The 21,761-nt window shown below is 50.0% G+C and overlaps 1 protein-coding gene and 1 non-coding gene across 3 annotated transcripts in view; one reads left to right on the forward strand and one right to left on the reverse strand.

Annotated features, from left to right (window-relative positions):
* Positions 1-21,761, reverse strand: part of AXL (AXL receptor tyrosine kinase) — a 45,632-nt gene that overhangs the window by 6,807 nt on the left and 17,064 nt on the right. Inside the window, exons 7-17 of one of the 2 annotated variants that reach the window (XM_010380815.2) lie at positions 19,097-19,307; positions 18,643-18,782; positions 17,930-18,080; positions 17,651-17,677; positions 14,231-14,363; positions 13,535-13,626; positions 8,015-8,110; positions 7,804-7,881; positions 3,232-3,324; positions 2,707-2,828; positions 1,958-2,067 (exon numbers count right to left, since the gene is read on the reverse strand). In XM_010380815.2, the coding sequence (XP_010379117.2) occupies positions 1,958-2,067; positions 2,707-2,828; positions 3,232-3,324; positions 7,804-7,881; positions 8,015-8,110; positions 13,535-13,626; positions 14,231-14,363; positions 17,651-17,677; positions 17,930-18,080; positions 18,643-18,782; positions 19,097-19,307 (1,253 nt within the window). The remainder of the gene's footprint in view (positions 1-1,957; positions 2,068-2,706; positions 2,829-3,231; positions 3,325-7,803; positions 7,882-8,014; positions 8,111-13,534; positions 13,627-14,230; positions 14,364-17,650; positions 17,678-17,929; positions 18,081-18,642; positions 18,783-19,096; positions 19,308-21,761) is intronic. The other variant, XM_010380816.2, reaches the window with a different exon arrangement.
* TRNAK-UUU lies at positions 14,926-14,998 on the forward strand. Its single transcript has one exon. It is a non-coding gene; the product is annotated as a tRNA-Lys (tRNA).

The following is a 21,761-nucleotide window of genomic DNA, read 5'->3' on the forward strand; positions in this document are numbered from 1 at the left end:
AAAAAAAGGAAAGAAGGAAAGAGAAAGAAAGAGACAGAAAGAAAGAAAAGAAAAGAGAAGGCCGGGCGCGGTGGCTCAAGCCTGTAATCCCAGCACTTTGGGAGGCCGAGACGGGCGGATCACGAGGTCAGGAGATCGAGACCATCCTGGCTAACACGGTGAAACCCCGTCTCTACTAAAAAATACAAAAAACTAGCCGGGCGAGGTGGCGGGCGCCTGTAGTCCCAGCTACTCGGAGGCTGAGGCAGGAGAATGGCATAAACCCGGGAGGCGGAGCTTGCAGTGAGCTGAGAACCGGCCACTGCACTCCAGCCCGGGCGACAGAGCGAGACTCCGTCTCAAAAAAAAAAAAAAAAAAAAAAAAAGAAAAGAAAAGAGAAAAGAAAAGAAAAGAAAGAAAATCCATGGGACAGGACATTAATACAATGGAATACCATACCACACAGCAAAGAAAAAGAGCAAACTACTCCTACACAGATTCATCTCAAAAACATCACGCTGAGCCACAGAAGCCAGACACAAAGCAGTACAAACTGCATGATCCCATTTGTATGACTTTTCAGAACAGGCGAAACTAGCACTGAGAAGTCAGGATAGGGGGTACCACTTGGCAGTAGTGATTGGGAAGAGGAAGAGGCATGAAGGAGCCTGCTGGGGCTAAGAAATATTCTTTACCTTGATCTAGTGGTTACATGGGTCTATACCCATAAAAATTCATCGAGCTGAGCTTGCACATATACGATGTGTATATTTTAGTGTATGGAAAATATACATCAATTTTTTTGGAGATGAGGTCTTGCTCTGTTGCCCAGGTAGTAGTGAAGTGATAGCATTATGGCTCACTTCAGCCTCAACCTCCTGGGCTCAAGCAGTCCTCCCACCTCAGCCTCCCAAGTAGCTGGGACCACAGGCATACACCGCCATGCCCAGATAATTTATTTTTTGTAGAGGCAGGGTTCACTATGTTGCCCAGGCTGGTCTTGAACTCCTGGGTACAAGTGATCCTCCTGCCTCAGCCTCCCAAAGGGCTGGGATTATAGGTGTGAGCCACTGCACCTGGCTGAGACTAATATTCTAACTCTGTGGTTCCATTCCCTCCACCCTCTACCCTCCCCTTACCCTCTATTCTGGCTTTTGGGGGATTTATTGTTCTTTTTTTCTTTTTTTTTGAGATGGTGTCTAACTGTTGTTACCCAGGCTGGTCTCGAGGCTCAAGCAATCCTCCCACCTCAGCCTTGGGAATGGCTGGGATTACAGGTTACTATTTTCTTTTTTCTTTCTTTCTTTTTTTTTGAGACAGAGTCTCGCTGTGTCACCCAGGCTGGAGGGCAGTGATGTGATCTCGGCTCATTGCAACCTCCACCTCCCGGGTTCAAGCAATTCTAGTGTTGGCATTACAGGAACACACCACCACACCTGGCTGAATTTTGTATTTTTAGTAGAGAAGGGGTTTCGCCAAGGCTGGTCTCGAACTCCTGGCCTGAAGTGATCCACCCACTTCGGACTCCCAAAGTGCTGGGATTACAGGTGTGAGCCACCGCGCCCTGTCTGGCATGTTTTCTGCTTGTCCATTGGTGGGGAGTTTGGTTTCCTTATACAGTGTGGCTACTTCCAAAGGGCAGCCCCAGGCAAGACACCCAGCATGGAGTGGGACAGAGATGGGGCTCACATGTCCCCACCCCCATTGGTCACCTCAGCCCCTTTGCTCACCTCATGCTGTGCACTGAGCCCACCTTCTGGTCTCTTCCCTCTCCACATCCAAATGCTCCTTCCAGATCTCAGTTCAGGACCCACCTCCTCCAGGAAGCCTTCCCAGACGCCCTTACTTACTTTCCTGGTCCTGAGTTCTGACCTGCCCTTAATGGGTGTCTAGCCCTGCTTCCATCCTAAGAAGGAGGGAGGGAGCTCCCTCAGGGAGTGCGGGAGCAGCGTGGGGGTGTCCCTGAAAGGCACTCACATGCAGTTCCTGGCCGCCAGGTCCCGGTGTATGAATCTCTTGGTACTCAGATATTCCATGCCACTGGCAATGTCCGCCATGAACTTCACTAGCATCTGAGTGGGCAGGTACTGGGGAGCCAAGGCAGGTGGGAGGAGAGAGAGGTCAACAGAGTCTCTGATGTGATCCCTCCTCCCTCTATCCCTCTGTGCATGCCTAGCTCTGCCAGAATTGGTTTCCCATGGCCCTGACAATTCGACCCAACCCCTCTCCATGGCCTGCAAGTTCCTATAAACTTGCTCCAGCCTTCCTTTCGGACTTGATCACCTATGTTCTTGCCCTTGACTGACACTCCCCAGACTCCTCTCTGGTCTTCAGACAAACAATGATCATTCCCACCTCCGAGCCTTTGCCTATGCTGTGTGCTCTGTTGGGATCGCTTCCTGCCCAGATCTCCACATATCCCCCCAGCCCCAACTCCTTCACAGTCACCTCCTCAGCAAGATCGTCCATGTCCACCCAAATTCACTGCCTGGCCTCCTTATCATCCATCCTAGTGTATTTCCTTCCTAGCACTGAAACACTTAAATCATCTCGCTTAGGTATTTATTAGCTTGTTTATTGTCTGCCCCTCCCCTGCTGGAAGACATGCTCCAGGAGAGTAAGCTCCTGGTCACCATCGTCTTCCCAGGGTCTGAGCAGCACTGGGAAGCGGTACCTGATAGATACTCAGTTCATATTTATAGACTGGATGACTAAATGCCCCTTACCACTGGCTGGTCCCCAAGCCGGGAATAGAGGAGGAAGCTGTGTAGGTCTCCATGCTTCATGAAAGGTAAGATGACCACAGGTGCTGGAAAGCTCTCTCGTTCAGAACCCTGGAAACAGACACCTGAGCCCCCCAGATAGCCCTGTCACTCCTACTGGGCAGAAGGGGAAGCCAAGCCCCCTCCCAGCCAGCCTCCAGCGTCTCCTTCTCACTCCCCATCCAGTCTGGCCACCATATTGTCTGGGGGGTAGTGGCAGTGGCAAGGACCGAGCTGCAGAGAAGCCGTTTCCAGCAGAGTTCCCAGGGACATTTCCGGAGCCCTCCTGGGGACCTCAGCTATTTCTGGGACTGGTCAGAGGTCACATTCCAAGCTGAGGGAGAGTAGGAGGGGGAAGCTTGCTGATCCTGACGGAGCGGGGAGCAGGAAGCCTGGAAGTTTGATCTTCCCATGGCCAGAAGAAGGGGTCTTCCCTCTGCTATGGCCCCCATGGGGCCTGTAGACCCCTTGAATCTGCCCCTCTCTCACCGATGAGCCTCATGACGTTGGGATGGTCAAATTCTTTCATGCAGACTGCTTCACTCAGGAAATCCTCCAGCTCTGACCTTGTGCAGATGGCAACTTGAGGGAGAGAGAAAGGTGGGTGTGGTGGAGGGGAGGAGAGGGAGGACTCTCCCTCCACCTCCTCTCCATCATCATCATCATCATCATCACCACTCATCTTCATCAAACATGATTAGTAAGTGCCAGGTGCCGCACTCAGCACTGTATGTGTGTGTGTGTATATATATATAGAGAGAGAGTGTGTGTTTTTTTGTTTGTTTGTTTGTTTTGTTTTGTTTTTTGAGATGGAGTCTCACTCTGTCGCCTAGGCTGGAGTGCAGTGGTTCGATCTCAGCTCACTGCAAACTCCGCCTCTCGGGTTCAAGCAGTTCTCCTGCCTCAGCCTCCTGAGTAGCTGGGACTACAGGTGCATGCCACTACACCTGGCTAATTTTTTGTATTTTTAGTAGAGACGGGGTTTCACCGTGTTAGCCAGGATGGTCTCGATCTCCTGACCTCAAGATCTGTCCACCTCGGCCTCCCAAAGTGCTAGGATTCAGGAGTGAGCCACTGCGATTGGCCAACTTTGTATATATTAACTCATTTAATCTTCTCAGGTGCTACTATTATCATTCCCATTTTATTGTTTTGTTTCTTGTTTTTTGTTTTTGAGACAGGGTCTTGTGCTGTCACCCAGGATGGATGCGATCACAGCAATCACAGCTCACTGTGGATTCGAACTCCTAGGCTTGCCTTCCTGAGTAGCTGGGACCACAGGCGCGCACCACCATCCCGGATATATATATGTGTGTGTATATATATATACACATTTTTTTTTTTTTTGAGATGGAGTTTCACCCTTGTCCCCCAGGCTTGAGTGCAGTGGTGCAATCTTGGCTCACTGCAACCTCTGCCTCCCCAGTTCAAGAGATTCTCGTGCCTCAGCCTCCCAAGTAGCTGGGATTACAGGCATGCACCACCACACCCGGCTAATTTTTGTATTTTTAGTAGAGATGGGGTTTTACCATGTTGGCCAAGCTGGTCTCAAACTCCCCACTTCAAGTGATCTGCCTGCCTTGGCCTCCCAAAGTGCTAGGATTTCAGGTGTGAGCCACCGTGCCTGGCCAATTTTTTAAGAGAGGGAGTCTTGCTATGTTGTCCAGGCTGGTCTCAAACTCTTAGCCTCAAGTGATCCTTCCACCTCAGCCTCCCAAAGCACTGGGATTACAGGCATGAGCCACTGTGCCTGGCCTATCTCTAAAGATGAAGAAAGCAAGGCACAAAAAGGTTACAGAGTCTGCCTAAGGGAACGAACGCATGGCTTGGAGGTGGAAGAGGCAGATCTCAAACCTGGGCAGTCTAGCTCCAGGGTCCACCTGTTCACAACCACCCAGGCTGCTTCCTAGCACTTCCCTACCTGCCCTGGGGACCCATACAAGTATCATCCCATTTAACAGTTCAGGACACTGTGGCTCACAGAGGCAAAATGACTTGCCCAAGGTTGCACCACTGGGATTCAGACCCAGGCCAAGACTATAACCAGTGAGAGGTTGTGTGGGGAGGATCGCTTGAGCCTCAGAGGTTGAGACTATAGTGAGCTGTGATCCTGCCACAGCAATCCAGCCGGGGCGACGAGCAAGACTCTGTCTCAAAAAACAAAGAACGTAGGCCAGGTGTGGTAGCTCACACCTGTAACCCCAACACTTTGGGATGCTGAGGCGGGTGGATCACGAGGTCAAGAGATCGAGACCATCCTGGCCAACGTGGTGAAACCCCATCTCTACTAAAAATACAAAAATTAGCTGGGCGTGGTGGCGCGCACCTGTAATCCCAGCTACTTGGGAGTCTGAGGCAGGAGAATGGCTTGAACCCGGGAGGCAGAGGTTGCAGTGAGCCGAGATCATGCCACTGCACTACGGCCTGGTGACAGAGTGAGACTCTGTCTTAAAAAACAAAAACGAAAAAACAAAAAACGTAAACCTGAGGCTGGGTGCAGTGGCTCATGGCTGTAATCCCAGCACTTTGGGAGGCCGAGGCAGGCAGATCACCTGAGGTCAGGAGTTCGAGACCAGCCTGGCCAACATAGTGAAACCCCGTCTTTACTAAAAATACAAAAATTAGCTAGGCGTGGTGGCGTGCGCCTGTAATCCAACTACTTGGGAGGCTGAGGCAGAAGAATCGCTTGAACTCAGGAGGGGGAGGTTGCAGTGAGCCGAGATCACGCCACTGCACTCCAGCCTGGACAGCAGAGTGAGATTCCTCCTCAAAACAAAACAAAGCAAAACAAACAAACAAACAAAAATAACCTGGTACACAGGAGGTGCTCAATAATTAATGAATGAGTGGGTAATGACTTCATAACCCAAGCTTTTAAGCCCTGTAACTCAGAAAAGATCATTCTCTACTCACCACCGGCCCCTATCTGAACCCCCTATGCTTCTCCTTCTCTGTGTGTGAAGAACTTAGCCCTGGACTTCCTCTGCTATGTAACCCTGAAATGGCTCCTGCCCTCTCTGATGATGTAAATAATACAGTCCTAGTCCACATTAACAAGCATGTCCTACTTGCCACCCTCAGCATGAAGTGCTTTGCCTCACAGCTTTGGAAGGTGGGGACATTAGGGTCCTTTTTTCCAGATGACAGGTGGGAGATTCAGAGAGGGAAAGTCATTTGCCTGAGATCGCCTGGCTGGTAAATGATTCAGCCAGGTATTCTTCATTCTAGAGCTTCTCCTGCTCCGCTATGTATCACAGCGGGCCAGCCCCTGAAAACTACATTTCCCTGGCTCCCTTTCCTAGTGGTTTCCTCTTGGGATTTGCCAATGGGAGGTAGGCCCTGATGGGGCCTACTGGCAGGTAGCGGGGAGGAAGGGAGAAGTCAGGGTATTTCACCCTCTCTCTGCTTCTGGTATTCCCTTGGTGGTGGTTGTGTCTCCTGTGTGTGCATGTGTGTGTTTCAATTTTTTTTTCCAGACGGAGTCTTGCTCTGTCGCCCAGGCTGGAGTGCAGTGGTGCAATCTCGGCTCACTGCAAGCTCTGTCTCCAGGGTTCAAGCGATTCTCCTGCCTCAGCCTCCCCAGTAGCTAAGATTACAGGCGCCTGCCACCACACCTGGCTAATTTCTGTATTTTTAGTAGAGGTGGGGTTTCACTATGTAGATCAGGCCAGCCTCGAACTCCTGACCTCAGATGATCCACCCGCCTCGGCCTCCCAAAGTGCTTAGATTACAGACTTGAGCCACCATGCCCAGCCATGGGTGTTTTATTTTTTTTTTATTTTTTATTTTATTTATATATTTTTTTTGAGACGGAGTCTTGCTCTGCCACCCAGGCTGGAGTGCAGTGGCCGGATCTCAGCTCACTGCAAGCTCCGCCTCCCAGGTTTACGCCATTCTCCTGCCTCAGCCTCCCGAGTAGCTGGGACTACAGGCGCCCGCCTCGCCGCCCGGCTACTTTTTTGTATTTTTCTGTGGAGACGGGGTTTCACCGTATTAGCCAGGATGGTCTCGATCTCCTGACCTCGTGATCCGCCCGTCTCGGCCTCCCAAAGTGCTGGGATTACAGGCTTGAGCCACCACGCCCGGCCGGGTGTTTTATTTTTTTAAGACAAAGTCTCGGCCGGGCGCTGGCTCAAGCCTATAATCCCAGCACTTTGGGAGGCCGAGGCAGGCGGATCACGAGGTCAGGAGATCGAGACCATTCTGGCTAATACGGTGAAACCCCGTCTCTACTGAAAAATACAAAAACTAGCCGGGCGAGGTGGCGGGCGCCTGTAGTCCCAGCTACTCAGGAGGCTGAGGCAGGAGAATGGCGTGAACCCGGGAGGCGGAGCTTGCAGTGAGCTGCGATCCGGCCACTGCACTCCAGCCTGGGTGACAAAGCAAGACTCCGTCTCAAAAAAAAAAAAAAAAAAAAGACAAAGTCTCACTCTGTCACCCAGATTGGAGTGCAGTGGCATGATCATAGCTCACTGCAACCTCTGCCTCCCAGACTCAAGCGATTCTCCCACCTAAGCCTCCTAAGTAGCTAGGACTACAGGCATGTGCCACCATACCCAGCTAATTTGTTGTTATTGTTATTTATTTATTTTTTTCATAGAGATGTGGTTTCACCATATTGCCCAGGTTGGTCTCGAACTCCTGGACTCAAGCGATCTGCTGCCTCGGCCTCCCAAAGTGTTCTTCTGGGTTTTTAGCTCCCACAGAGCAACCTCTAACTTTGTGATACCAGCTCCTGCCTGGTGTCCCTAGCTGTGGATTCTGGTAACACCACTTGCTCCCTCTGTCCTTCAGGCCTAGGGGTGGAAGTGACTTCCTGCTGCTGCTCATCTCTGGTTTCCCTCCCTGCCCCAGATGTTCCTTCAGCCCATTTCCCACCTTTATACTAATCTCCCCGTATTCAATTCCTTCTGTTGAAGTACCCGGCAGGGGCTCCATTGCCTATCTGGAAACACCAGAAGTTCTAGGCTGTGGTTAACTTGCTGTTAACTTTTCTGCTCTCTTCTTTCTCAGGGACATAGGGAAGGGGCTGGGGGTCCCACACATGTGCATATAACTCACTCTTCATCGTCTTCACAGCCACCTTGAGGATGGAGTCGTCCTGGTTGAGCTGGCCTTCCATCACGGCTCCAAACTCTCCTGTGGGGGGCCAGAGGGAGACACTGACCTCAGATGGCCCGTAGGGACTGTATTTCCTATAGTTGGGTGGGAGTGTGGAAGTGCAGGATCTCAGAAGTTCAGAAGGATGTGTGTATGCTGCAGGGGGACTCACCTTCTCCCAGAGTCTTCCCCAGGGCCACCTTGTGCCGGTCTACCATCACATCCCGCAGCTTCTCCTTCAGCTCTTCACTGATGCCCAGGCTGTTCACTGCATGCAAGGTTGGGGTGGACAGAGCCATGGGGCAGGGCTGACATTCAGGTGACATTCACCCACCAGTAGGGATAGACCCATTATTGAAACACTGATATACTTCTGCACTGATTCAAAAATAACTACTGCCCTCAGCACCCGCCTCTTCCACCCCAGCTCCTCCTCTGGACCCCCTGAACCTTCTCTCAAAGGGAACTAAAGGCGTAAAGCCTGGCCACACTCTTGCTCCAGTGGGCACCCTGATGGGTCAGTGCCCTGCTGTACCAGTTGTTAAAAATATTTTTTTTGCCGGGCACAGTGGCTTACGCCTGTAATCCCAGCACTTTGGGAGGCAGAGGCAGGTGGATCACTTGAGTCCAGGAGTTCAAGACCAGCCTGGGCAACACGGCAAATCCCTGTCTCTACGAAAAAATACAAAAATTAGCCATGTGTAGTGGTACATGCTGTAGTCCCAGCTACTGGGGAGGCTGAGGCAGGAAAATTGCTTGAACCCAGGACACAGAGGTTGCAGCGAGCTGAGATCGCACCACTTCACTCCAGCCTGGGTGACAGAGCAAGACTCTGTCTCAAAAATAAAATAAAATAAAAATATTTATTTTGCCAGATGCAGTGGCTCACGCCTGTAATCCCAGCACTTTGGGAAGCTGAGGCCGGTGGATCACTTGAGTCCAGGATTTTAAGACCAGTCTGGGCAACATGGCGAATCCCCGTCTCTAGAAAAAATACAAAAGCTAGCCATGTGTGGTGGCACAAGCCTGTAGTCCTAGCTACTTAGGAGGCTGAGGTTGGAGGATCACTTGAGCCCAGAGGTGGAGGTTGCAGTGAGCTGAGCTCATGCCACTGCACCCCAACCTGGGTGACAGAGCAAGACCCCATCTCAAATGACACACACACACACACAAATATTTCTTGCTATTGAAGTATAACCTGCACAAATTGTAAGTAAGCAACTCAGTGGATTTTCTTTTCTTTTTCTTTTCTTTAGATGGAGTTTCGTTCCTGTTGCCCAGGCTGGAGTGCAATGGCGCAATCTCGGCTCACCGCAACCTCCACCTCCCAGGTTCAAGCAATTCTCCTGCCTCAGCGTCCCGAGTAGCTGGGATTACAGGCATGTGCCACCACACCTGGCTAATTTTGTATTTTTAGTAGACAGAGAGTTTCTCCATGTTGGTCAGGCTGGTCTGGAACTCCCGAACTCAGGTGATCTGCCCATCTTGGCCTCCCAAAGTGCTGGGATTACAGGCGTGAGCCACCACGCCCGGCCAACTCAGTGGATTTTCACAAATCAAACACAAATGTGTAACTAGCACTCAGGACAAGAACAGAACATGACCTGCCCTCCTGGGGTAGCCACTTTCTTGATTTCTGTTACAATAGATTAGTTTTGAAATGTTATAAAAATGGAATCACATAGTATATTCTCTTTCGTGTCTGGCTTCTTTCACTCAACATGATGTCGATGAAATAGTTATAATCTAGTTATTGTTGGGTGTAATTGCAATTTATCCATTTTCATTGTTATATGATCATTCTCAAACAAATTGACATCAGGACACCTTTACATTGTTAGAATTATTGAGGACTAGAAAGAGCTTTTGTTTATGTGAGTTACATATATATATGTGTGTGTGTATATATATATATCTCAATATTTCTGTATTCAAAAATAAAACTAGCTGGGCACAGTGGTTCATGCTTGTAATCCCAGCAATTTGGGAGGCCAAGAAAGGAGGACCACTTCAGGCCAGGAGTTGGAGATCAGCATGGGCAACATAGCCAGACCCCATCTCTAAAAAAAAGAAAAATTTTTTTTGGAAACAGAGTCTCACTCTGTCACCTAGGCTAGAGTACAGTGGCACAATCTCAGCTCACTGCAACCTCTACCTCCTGGGTTCAAGTGATTCTCCTGCCTCACCCTCCCAAGCAGCTGGGATTACAGGTGTGTGCCACCACACCCGGCAAATTTTTTTTTTTTTTTTTTTTAATGTAGAGATGGGGTTTTGCCATGTTGCCCACGCTGGTTTCAAACTCCTGGGCCTGAAAAGAAAACCTATGAGGTTTATTTCATTTTTTTTTTTTTTTTTTTTTTTTTTTGAGAGAGAGTCTCACTCTGTTCTCCAGGCTGGAGTGCAGTGGTGCGATCTCAGCTCACTGCAACCTCCGCCTCCTGGGTTCAAGCGATTCTCTTTCCTCAGCCTCCCGAGTAGCTAGGATTATAGGCATGCACCACCACACCCAGCTAATTTTTGTATTTTAGTAGAAATGGGGTTTTACCATGTTGTCCAGGCTGGTCTCAAACTCCTGACCTCAAGCAATCTGCCCGCCTTGGCCTCCCAAAGTGGTGGGATTACAGGCGTGTGCCACCGCGCCCAGCCTGATAGATTTTTAAAACAAGAATATACAAGGTCCATCAGCTGTCAGAGTGATGGATGACATCATCCCACATCAGGGAGCCTCTGGAAAACTGCACTGAATGCTCGTGAGAGAATGAGAAAGCAGAAGAGCAAATAATGTCTTGGTAATAGTATGAAAATAGATTTGACCTTATGGGCCCCCTGCAAAGGTCTCGGGGACCACAGGGGACCAGGCTCACACCCTGAGAATGGCTGCTGTATGTTACTCAGTTAAATCACTGGAACATCGTTGCTTCTTCCTTCTCTTCTTAAGTAAATGTCTTTCCCAGCCCTTTCCAAACATCCCCCTGGGGCCCTGGCGGCTTTCTCGTTGTGTGCTAGGAAGAGACCCAGCTCTTCCATTTTCTTTCTGAATTTCTGTTTCCCTAACTGAAAGATGAGCTCCTTTTTTTTTTTTTTGAGACAGAGCCTTGCTCTATCACCCAGGCTGGAGTGCAGTGGCCCGATCTTGGCTCACTGCAACCTCTGCCTCCCGGGTTCAAGCAATTCTCCTGCCTCAGCCTCCCAAGCAGCTGGGACTACAGGCATGCACCACCACACCTGGCTAATTTTTGATGGGGTTTCACCATGTTGGTCAGACTGATCTTGAACTCCTGACCCTGTGATCTGTCCGCCTCGGCCTCCCAAAGTGCTGGGATTACAGGCGTGAGTCACCATGCCTCGCCTGAGATTCTTTTTTTTTTTTTTTTTTTCTGAGACAGAGTCTCTATCGCCCAGGCTGGAGTGCAGTGGCACCATCTCGGCTCACTGCAACCTCCACCTTCTGGATTCAAGTGATTCTCCTGCCTCAGCCTCCCAAGTAGCTGGGATTACAGATGTGCACCACCACGTCTGGCTAATTTTTGTATTTTTAGTAGAGACAGGGTCTTGCCATGCTGGCCAGGCTGGTCTCGAACTCCTGACCTCAAGTGCCTGCCCGCCTAGACCTACCAAAATGCTGGGATTACAGGCGTGAGCCACTGCGCCTGGCCGAAAGAAGAGATTTGACTGGTCCTCTGAGATCCCCTCCTTAGCTGAGAACTTCCATGACTTTCCAGTCTTCTAATGGAGAGTCTATAGTTCTAAGATTTTATTATTTCAAAAATATAAGGGTATAGAGTATATGCATATAACTTTTCAGGCCAAGATCGATTCTATCTCTCTACCAATCTATAATTCCAAGAGGTAGTAGAGTGTGGCAGTTAAGAGTATAGACTTCAGGCTGGTGGCTCACACCTGTAATCCCAGCACTTTGGGAGGCCAAGGCGGGTGGATCATGGGGTCAGGAGTTCAAGACCAGCCTGGCAAATATGGTGAAACCCTGTCTCTACTAAATGTACAAAAATTAGCCAGGTGTTTTGGCGTGTGCCTATAGTCGAGGCTACTCGGGAGGCTGAGGCAGGAGAGTCACTTGAATCCAGGAGGCGGAGGTTGCAGTGAGCCGAGATCATGCCACTGTACTCCAGCCTAGGTGACAGAACAAGATTCTGTCTAAAAAAAAAAAGTATAGGCCGGGCGCGGTGGCTCAAGCCTGTAATCCCAGCACTTTGGGAGGCCGAGACGGGCGGATCACGAGGTCAGGAGATCAAGACCATCCTGGCTAACACGGTGAAACCCCGTCTCTACTAAAAATACAAAAACTAGCCGGGCGAGGTGGCGGGCGCCTGTAGTCCCAGCTACTCGGGAGGCTGAGGCAGGAGAATGGCGTAAACCCGGGAGGCGGAGCTTGCAGTGAGCTGAGATCTGGCCACTGCACTCCAGTCCGGGCGACAGGGCGAGACTCCGCCTCAAAAAAAAAAAAAATAGACTTCAGAGCAAAAGTGCCTGGGTTCAAATCCCAGCTATCCAATTTACAAGCTGTGTGGCCTTGGGCAAGTGACTTAACCACTCTACTCCACAGCTGCCTCATCTGTGAAGTGAAGGTGATAAGAAACCCACCTCCAGCTAGGCATGGTGGCTCACGCCTCTTCTCCCAGCACTTTGGGAGGCCAAGGCAGGTTGATCACTTGAGACCAGGAATTCCAAGAACAGCCTGGCCAACAAAGACGGGGTTAGTAAAACCCCATCTTTACTAAAAATGCAAAAATTAGCCAGGCGTGGTGCCATGCGCCTGTAATCCCAGCTACTCGGGAGGCTGAGGCATGAGAATTGCTTGAACCCAGGAGGTGGAGGTTGCAGTGAACTGAGATTGAGATTGTGTCACTGTGCTCCAGCCTAGGTGACAGAGCGAGACTCTGTCTCAAAAAAAAAAAGAAAAAGAAAAAAGAAACCCGTGTCCTTGGGTTGCTCTGAGGGTTAAATGATACGTGTAGAATGCTTAGAATGGAGCCTGCCACGTAGGTAGTGCTAGGGTTCCCTGTGATTATTATCACATCATCACCATCTAATCTCAACATTATTTCATCATCATCATTTTCTTCTTGATTGTCATTATCTTCATCATTATCATCATCATTACATCTTCTAAGATCCAATGGCTCTGAGGTTTGGTGTTTCTTTTCTTTCATTTATTTATTTTTTTTCTTTCTTGAGACAGGGTCTTGCTCTGTCACCCAGGCTGGAGTGCAGTGGTGTGATCACGGCTTACTGCAGCCTTAACCTCCCTGGGCTCAGGTGATCCTCCTACCTCAGCCTCCCGAGTATCTGGGACTATAAGGGAATGCCACCATACCTGGCTAATTTTTTTTTTTTTTTGTAGAGACAGGGTTTCGCCATGCTGCCCAGGCTGGTCTCGAACTCCTGGGCTCAAGTGATCCTCCCACCTCAGCCCCGCAAAGTGCTAGGATTACAGGCATGAGCCACCACACCTAGCCTTGGTGTTTCTAAGATTTACTGTGTCTAAGATTCTATTCCTTGAAAGTTCTTTGTGGTTCCACAAATCTGTTATTTCTGGGGTCTGTGATTCTGACATGCTAGTATCCCAAGGCCTTCAGAAACTTTTGGCTGACACATCTATAGAAGCCCAGCGGTCAGATTCTCTATAGCCTTTAGCTCCAGGCCAGGGCAGTGGGGCATAGGGTTCACTTACAGGTAGCTTCAGTGGTCCGGCGACTGTAGGACTTGCGCACGCGGTACCTGACTACCAGTTCACCTCTTTCCACTGTTGGCTCGAACACTTCTCTGGGGGGGAGGGGCGGGGGAGTAGGTGAGGGCAGGGAAAAACCATGTGGAACCCCCTCCTCAACCAGCAGTTGAGCAAGTACCATCTCAGCCTCAAGCCCTGCCTGCCCTCTCTGCTAGCATTTGCTGAGCATGTCTTAGACAGCTACCTTCTGCCTTCCATTCACTCCACACACCCCCTTGCCCTCATTCTTTTTTTGGAAACAGGGTCTCACTCTGTCACCCAGGCTGGAGTGCAGTGGTACGATCTCAGCTCACTGTACCCTCCATCTCCCGGGTTCAAGTGATTTCTGTGCCTCAGCCTCCCAAGTAGCTGGGACCACAGGCATGTGCCACCACATCTCGCTAATTTTTGTATTTTTTAGTAGAGACAGGATTTCGCCATGTTGGCCAGGCTGGTCTCAAACTCCTGACCTCAAGTGATCCACCCGCTTCAGCCTCCCAAAGTGCTGGGATTACAGGTGTGAGCCACCACGCTTGGCTTCCGTTGCCCTCATTCCAATTCTTGGTCATCACTCCTCCTGCACCAGCCTCCTCACTGGCCTCCCTGCCTCCAGCCTCTCCATCCCAGGCCACACAGCCTCCCTATGTGGTTCCAACTTACCCATAACGGGTCTCCTTCTTTCGCCGGTGGACAAGGAAGAGAGCCAAGATGAGGACACAGGCAGCGGCCACGACTGCTCCTAGCAGTACATACCACCAGGGCCACGAGAAGGCAGGAGCTGAAGGTTCCTTCACTATCGGGGGTACGAGGAACAGGTCATGGATGAGGCCTTGGATCCAGCTCTCTGGGACCCAAAGGGGTGATGTTGGAGGGAGGCAGAAGGCCTCGGTAAAGATGTGCACATACTTGATGTGGTGTGTGATGGATGCATTCACATATCTGAATAGGCTGGGCTGGACAGGGTATGCAATGGATGTGATACAAGTGCATGTTAAGGCAGGAGTGTGTGAAAGTTGTAGGATGGGTGAGTTAAGAGTGGGATGGAGGCCAGGTGCAGTGGCTCACGCCTGTTATCCCAACACTTTGGGAGGCCAAGGCGGGCGGGTTACTTGAGGCGAGGAGTTCAAGACCAGCCTAGCAGACATGGTGAAACCCTGTCTCTACTTAAAAGGTATATATATATACAAAAATTAGCTGGGGTGGTGGTGCACACCTGTAATCCCAGCTACTTGGAAACTGAGGCAGGAGAATCGCTTGAATCTGGGAGGCAGAGGTTGCAGTGAGCCGAGATCGCGCCACTGCACTCCAGCCTGGGTGACAGAGCGAGACTCCATCTCAAAAAAAAAAAAAAGAGTGCCAGTATAGCTCAGTTGGTAGAGCATCAGACTTTTAACCTGGTGGTCCAGGGTTCAAGTCCCTGTTTGGGTGTTTGTAGTTTTCCTTACTTTAAGCTACCAAATATTACCCCATCAAGATCCAAAAAAAACAGAAGTGTGGAATGAATATTTGAGGAGTGTGCATTGAATGTGGAATGGGAGAGAGAGATGTGTGGAACGGGTTATGAGTGTGCTAGGAGGGCTAGATGAACATGAGATGGGTGTGGAGAAATCTCAAGTAGCATAGGTTAGTATGAGAAATGTGATGATTGTGCAATGAGGGTGGACTAGAGTGTAGATAAACAGGTGAGTGGGGAAGGAGATCCTTGCAGTGTAGGATGGTGCATGAAGCGTGTGCACGGAGAGCGAGGCTGGTGAATGAAGGACTAAGGAATATCTTTTGAGGAGAATGCAATGACTACAAAAGGATTTTCTTTCTCTCTTTTTTTTTCTGTTGTTTGTTTTTTTTTCCGAGACAGGGTCTCATTTTTTCACCCAGGCTGGAGTGCAGTGGCCCGATCTCAGCTCATTGCAACCTCTGCCTCCCAGTTTCAAGCAAATCTCCTGCCTCAGCTTCCAAGTAGCTGGGATTACAGGTGTGCACCACCATGCTCGGCTAATTTTTGTATTATTTTTTTGGTAGAGACAGGATTTCACCATGTCTCCTGAGTAGCTGGGACTGCAGGTCTGTGCCACTTGGCTAATTTTTTTTTTCTTTTCTTTCTTTCTTTCTTTTTTTTTTTTTTCTTTTTTTTTTTTATTTGAGACAGACTCTTGCTCTATTGCCCAGGCTGGAGTGCAGTGGCATGATCTTGGCTCACTGTAACCTCCGCCTCCCAGGTTCAAGCAATTCTTGTGCCTCAGCCTCCCGAGTAGCTGGGATTACAGGCTTGCACCACGCCCAGCTAATTTTTGTATTTTTAGTAGAGATGGGTTTTCGCCATGCTGGCCAGGCTGGTCTTGAACTCCTGACCTCAGGTGATCCACCTGTCTCAGGCCTCCCAAAGTGCTGGGATTACAGGCGTGAGCCACTGCACCCGGCCACAAGGGTTTCCATAAAGCAAGGAATGAGGGTGAAATAAATATCCAAAGGGGTATGGTAAGCATATACAGGGTTGAATGGCTGCTGGAAAAGTTGGGGGTGTGTGAAGTGGGAAGAATATTCATGAAGTCTTAGATACAAGGAGTGAGCAAGGAACTTTAAGGATGTAATTGCAGTGTGACAGAAGTGTGCAGTGAGCATGCAAAAGATGTGAGAAGGGCAGATGAGGAGTATGGGGTGCACAGAAAGGGGGTGTAAAAAGGGCAGGGGTGGAATGGAGTGTGTAAGAAATAAAGATCGTTATGTGCTGAGTGTGCAAGGGGTTCAGGCTGAGTGTGCAGAGAGTGAGATGGGTTGGGATTAGTGAAGGGTGAGGGAATGATGTCAATGGAGTGTGGGGTAAGCATGCAAGGAGAATCGGGTTGGGAAAGTTGTGGACAATGTTTTTCAGTGTTTGCAATGTGGAAGGTATGGTAAGTGCGTACAAGGTGTGCAGAGTTTGTTTTTTTTTTTTTTTTTGGTGACGGAGTCTCGCTCTGTCGCCCAGGCTGGAGTGCAGTGGCCGGATCTCAGCTCACTGCAAGCTCCGCTTCCCGGGCTCACGCCATTCTCCTGCCTCAGCCTCCCGAGTAGCTGGGACTACAGGCGCCTGCCACCTCACCCGGCTAGTTTTTTGTAGTTTTTAGTAGAGACAGGGTTTCACTATGTTAGCCAGGATGGTCTTGATCTCCTGACCTTGTGATCCGCCCATCTCGGCCTCCCAAAGTGCTGGGATTACAGGCTTGAGCCACCGCGCCCGGCCGAGTTTGTGAATGAGAAGTGTGGTTGTGCAGTGGGCCTTGGGAGTCATGTGGGAGGAATGGATTATAATGGGATGTATGTGAAAGGAGGGTGGAACGAGCTTGGAAAGGATATGTGAAGAAATGTAGGAAGGGATGTGAGGAGTATTGAAGGCTAGCGGGTTGAGTTACAAGAGTGGGCTGTAATAGTGCCCAGAGGAGACAATGAGTGTAGGAGGAATGTTTGAGAATTGTTAGAGAAATATTTGAAAGGGATGGATGTGAGGATGATACCTCATTCCTCCATCCATCCACCTTTCTTCCCATCCATTCATCCATTCATCCACTCACAAATCCATCCATCTGTCCATCCATCCATTTATCCAACCATCCATCCATCCATCCACCCATCTACCCATTCATGTATCCACTCACCACCCAGTCATCTTTTATTTATCCACCTATCCACCCCATCTATTAATCCATTGACCCACCCACCCATCCACCCTCTATATATCCATCCATCCATCCACCCATCCATCTACCCATCCATTTATCCACTCACCATCCAGTCATTTATCTGTTCACCCACCTATCCACCCTCTATTCATCCATTGACCCACCCACCCATCCACCCTCCATATATCCATCCATCCATTTGTTCATCCATCCACCCACCCACCTGTCATTCCCTGAATACCTACAATGTGCTATGCTAGGCCATTATAGGCACCTCCATCAAGGACCACACAAACTCAAGAAGTAGGTTAGAGTGATGAGTTCGAGAAACGCGAAAGGCATGTGCAATGAGTATGTATGGTGACAGCACCCCCAATAGGTGCTGAGGGGAGGGAGGGAGGAGATGGGGTGTGGAAGCCCTTACCCAGCTGGTGGACTGGCTGTGCTTGCCCTGTGAGAAGAAAGGACAGAGGAGACGTGCTCAGAGAGGACAAGACTGGCGTGGCACGGGTAAGGGAGTGAGGGTGTGGCACGGGTAAAGGAGTGAGGCCATGGCATGGGTAAGGGAGTGAGGGCGGCTCTCAGTAAGGCTCGGGGTAGGAACAGGGCCTAGGTTGCAGTAACTCTGAAAGGTACAGGAAGTAAGTCAGGACTGTCAGGGAGAAATAGGGTTAAAGCAGATTGGGCATGGCTTTGGACTTACCTGGGCGCCAGGCGTCCAGGGGTACTGGGAGGCTCCAGGGTCCATCCCCAGCAGCAGTGTAGGCTGCCACACACACTGTCAGATTGGACACAGACCCGTCCCCCTGCAGCTCCAGGGTCACCTCTTGCCTTAGCCCTATGTCCATTAGCACCTAGGGGGTCCAGAAGTGGCATCAGGGTAGAGCCTCACCCCCCCAGCTGTTAAGCCTTCACTCTTGGGCTCAATGCCCCATCTCTTTCTCAAAGCCCTCTCCCCATCCTCCAACTCCGCATCCTTCCTTGTCCTTCCCTTCATCTCTCATCCTCATCCTTTAACCTGTATCCCTCCATCCCCTTCTAGCTTCCCTTTCCATCCTCTCTTCCTACGTCAAGGTATTGCTAGCCCTGATAGCAGTGCCTTTGTGCAAATTGGGAAAAGGTACCCCTTCCCCAAGGTGCTATACAACTATCTGCTGTGAAATAGTTATAGTAAATACGAGTCTGCTGAAATGCTTTTGCAGTGGTTCAAAAACAGCCATTCCCCATGTCCTCCCCTAGACCCCCTTATTCTCCCCAGAATGTGAATGTGAACCTTCCCTGAACGTGCCCCTCTAGGCGTAGAGCAATTGCGTACTACCCAACTTGCACAACCGTCCATGTCTGCCCTGATATCTTCTCCTCCCTGTCTCCCTCCTCCCCCAGCCACTCCACTCCAATCCCACCAGCAGCACCCACCTCTGGGGTGTCCTGGCCTTGATACGCCAGCCGGTACCCTAACAGGGTACCCTGCAGGGGCGCCCGGGGCTCCTGCCAATGCACGAAGGCCTGGCTCCCATTCCGCGTGGCACTAATGTTCTCAGGGGGGCCCAGGGGCACTAGAGGACAGGGAAGAGGGGAAGCTGGCACCCCCACCTCTTCCTGACCCCCTCCCCTGTTCCCAGGAAATGGGTGCAGGGTGCCAAGGGCACGCATGTGGGCAACTCGTGGAGGCCTCCCATGAGCGGAAGCACAGGGGAGAGAAGGGCTGGGAGAGAGGCCAGTGGGCAGTGCTGCTGAGGGGTCAGAGATTGGACGGGAAGGAGATTGAGGCCATGAGGGGTAAAGGGGTGAAAGGGGACAATGGGGTGGCACTGATGTAAGCAAAGTCCAGTGGGGTAGTCATGACATCTCCCTCCCCAGCCCTTCTTACCTCCCTCCGGCGTCGCCACAGGAAGCCAGTGTGTCCAGGATGAGGGGCCCTGGCTGCTGGTGCATGCCACACGGATGTGATAAGGGGTGTGAGGATGGAGGCTGCCCAGCCGAAGCTGGTGGGGGGGCACAGATGCTTGCAAGGTGAGGGGCTCCTCTGGGGGGTCTGGTTCTCCTGCCTGGATGCCCACCCCATCGTCTGACAGCACAGCCTGGGGAGAGGGAAGGGTGTGAGGACAGAACAACCAAGCAATCACACAAGATGGTCACACAGCTCCCAGTGGTGGTGGTTCTAGTGTGACTACACAACTTTGCAAGGGTGTGTGTGTGTGTGTGTGTTGCAGCACCATGCTAGGATAACATGGGCATCTGGATTTGCAAACCAAGGAGATCATTTGGTTGTATATGACGCGGTTCTATCACCACTTCCAAAAGCCACCTCTGGCAAGACTCTTCCCTCTCTGAGCCTCGGTTTTCTCCTTGGGCAAATGGGGCCTTAGGGGATCAAATGCCTTATAGGATTGTTTAAAGATTAAATGTAGTTATGCCCAAAGGATGCCACAGTGCATGGCGGGTGGTCAGCACCGATAATAATGATGCATAGTGTGATGACAATAATAATGCAAATAAACTGGGCACAGTGGCTCCCGCCTGTAATCCCAGCACTTTGGGAGCCCGAGGTGGGCGATAACTTGAGGTTAGGAGTTCGAGACCAGCCTGGCCAATGTGGTGAAACCCCGTCTCTTCCAAAAATATAAAAAATTAGCCGGGTGTGGTGGTGCTCGCCTGTAATTCCAGCTACTCAAGAGGCTGAGATAGGAGAATCCCTTGAACCTGGGAGGCAGAGGTCGCAGTGAGCTGAGATCACGTCACTGCACTCCACCCTGGGTAACAGAGCAAGACTCTGTCTCAAATAATAATAATAATAATAAAAGCATGATATTGTGAGATCCCATTTATATGACATTATACTACAGGCAAAAGCGTTGTTCTAGAAGCAGAAGTGTGGTCATCTCTGGGGCCTGAGGGAGCCTTCTTGGGGACTGGAAGGGTCTGTGTCTTGATTTGGATGGTAGTTACATGGTGAATATGTGTATTACACAATCGCAAGGGTGTCCAATCTTTTGACTTTCCTGGACTATAGTGGAAGAATTGTCTTGGGCCACACATAAAATACACTAACACTAACGATAGCTGATAAGTTAAAAAAAAAATCACAAACAAATCTCATAATGTTTTAAGAAAGTTTATGAATGTGTGTTGGGCCGCATTCAAAGTCATCCTGGGTCACATGTGTTAGACGAGCTTGATCTAGATGTACACTGAAGATTATGCATGTCATACGTCTCATTTCTTTTTCTTTACTTTTTTTTTGGGGAGGGGGACGGAGTATTGCTCTGTTGCCCAGGCTGGAGTGCAGTGGCGAGATCTTGGCTCACTGCAACCTCCGTCTCCCAAGTTCAAGCAATTCTCCTGCCTCAGCCTCCCAAGTAGCTGGGACTACACGCACCACCATGCCCGACTAATTGCTGTATTTTCAGTAGAGACAGGGTTTCACCATGTTGGTCAGGCTGGTCTCAAACTCTTGACCTCAAGCAATCCGCCCGCCTCAGCCTCTCAAAGTGCTGGGATTACAGGCGTGAGCCACCACGCTTGGCTAATTTTTTTTTTTTTTTTTTTTTTAGACGGAGTCTTGCTCTGTCACTCAGGGTGGAGTGCAGTGGCACAATCTCAGCTCACTGCAACCTCCACCTCCCAGGCTCAAGCAATTCTGCTTCAGCGTCTCGAGTAGCTGGGGCTACAGTAATGCACCACCATGCCTGGTTAACTTTTTTGTATTTTTAGTAGAGACAAGGTTTCACCATATTGGTCAGGCTGGTCTCGAACTCCTGATCTCAAGTGATCCGCCCGCCTCGGCCTCCCAAAGGGGCTGGGATTACAGGCGTGAGCGACCACACCCAGCTTTATTTGCATTCTGTGTAGAGAAAGCATTTCACCATGTTGCCCAGGCTGGTCTCAAACTCCTGACCTCAGGTAATCCACCCGCCTCAGCCTCCCAAAGCGCTGGGATTACAGGCGTGAGCCACTGTGCCTGTCATGTCATATATTATCTTAATTAAAAAAGAAAAACACGTCGAACATTTACTGAGTGCCATTCTTAGCCCTTGACAAATCTGAATTCATTTGGCCCTCACATCAACCCTGTTGTTCTGTGGTAAGCATTATGCTTATTCCCACTGTACAGATGACAACACTGAGGCCCAGAGAGATAGAATCACTTGCTCAAGGTCATCGTTTGTCACTGATGAAGCTGGGACCTGAACCCCATCCTGTCCCCATAGTCTTCACTCTACTGGCGGTAAGAATATCAATAATTGTAACAATACCTCTTATCTGTGCACAGAGGCAGTTTAGCCTAGTGCTGAGGAGTACGTGTGCTGCATCTGGGGCTCAAATCCAGGCTCTACCATTCCCTAGCTGTGTGCCTCAGTCTTCTCATCTGTAAAATGGGATGACAGTGGCTCCCTACCTCACGGGGTTGACTGAATTGGGGCACATAAGCATTTAGAAGACTGCTTGTGCATACGGAGTGACATTTATTATTTTATTTATTTATTTATTTATTTATTTATTTATTTATTTATTTATTTATTTGAGATGGAGTT

Source organism: Rhinopithecus roxellana, chromosome 12, assembly GCF_007565055.1.
Source record: "Rhinopithecus roxellana isolate Shanxi Qingling chromosome 12, ASM756505v1, whole genome shotgun sequence".
In the NCBI taxonomy this organism is placed as follows: domain Eukaryota; kingdom Metazoa; phylum Chordata; class Mammalia; order Primates; family Cercopithecidae; genus Rhinopithecus; species Rhinopithecus roxellana.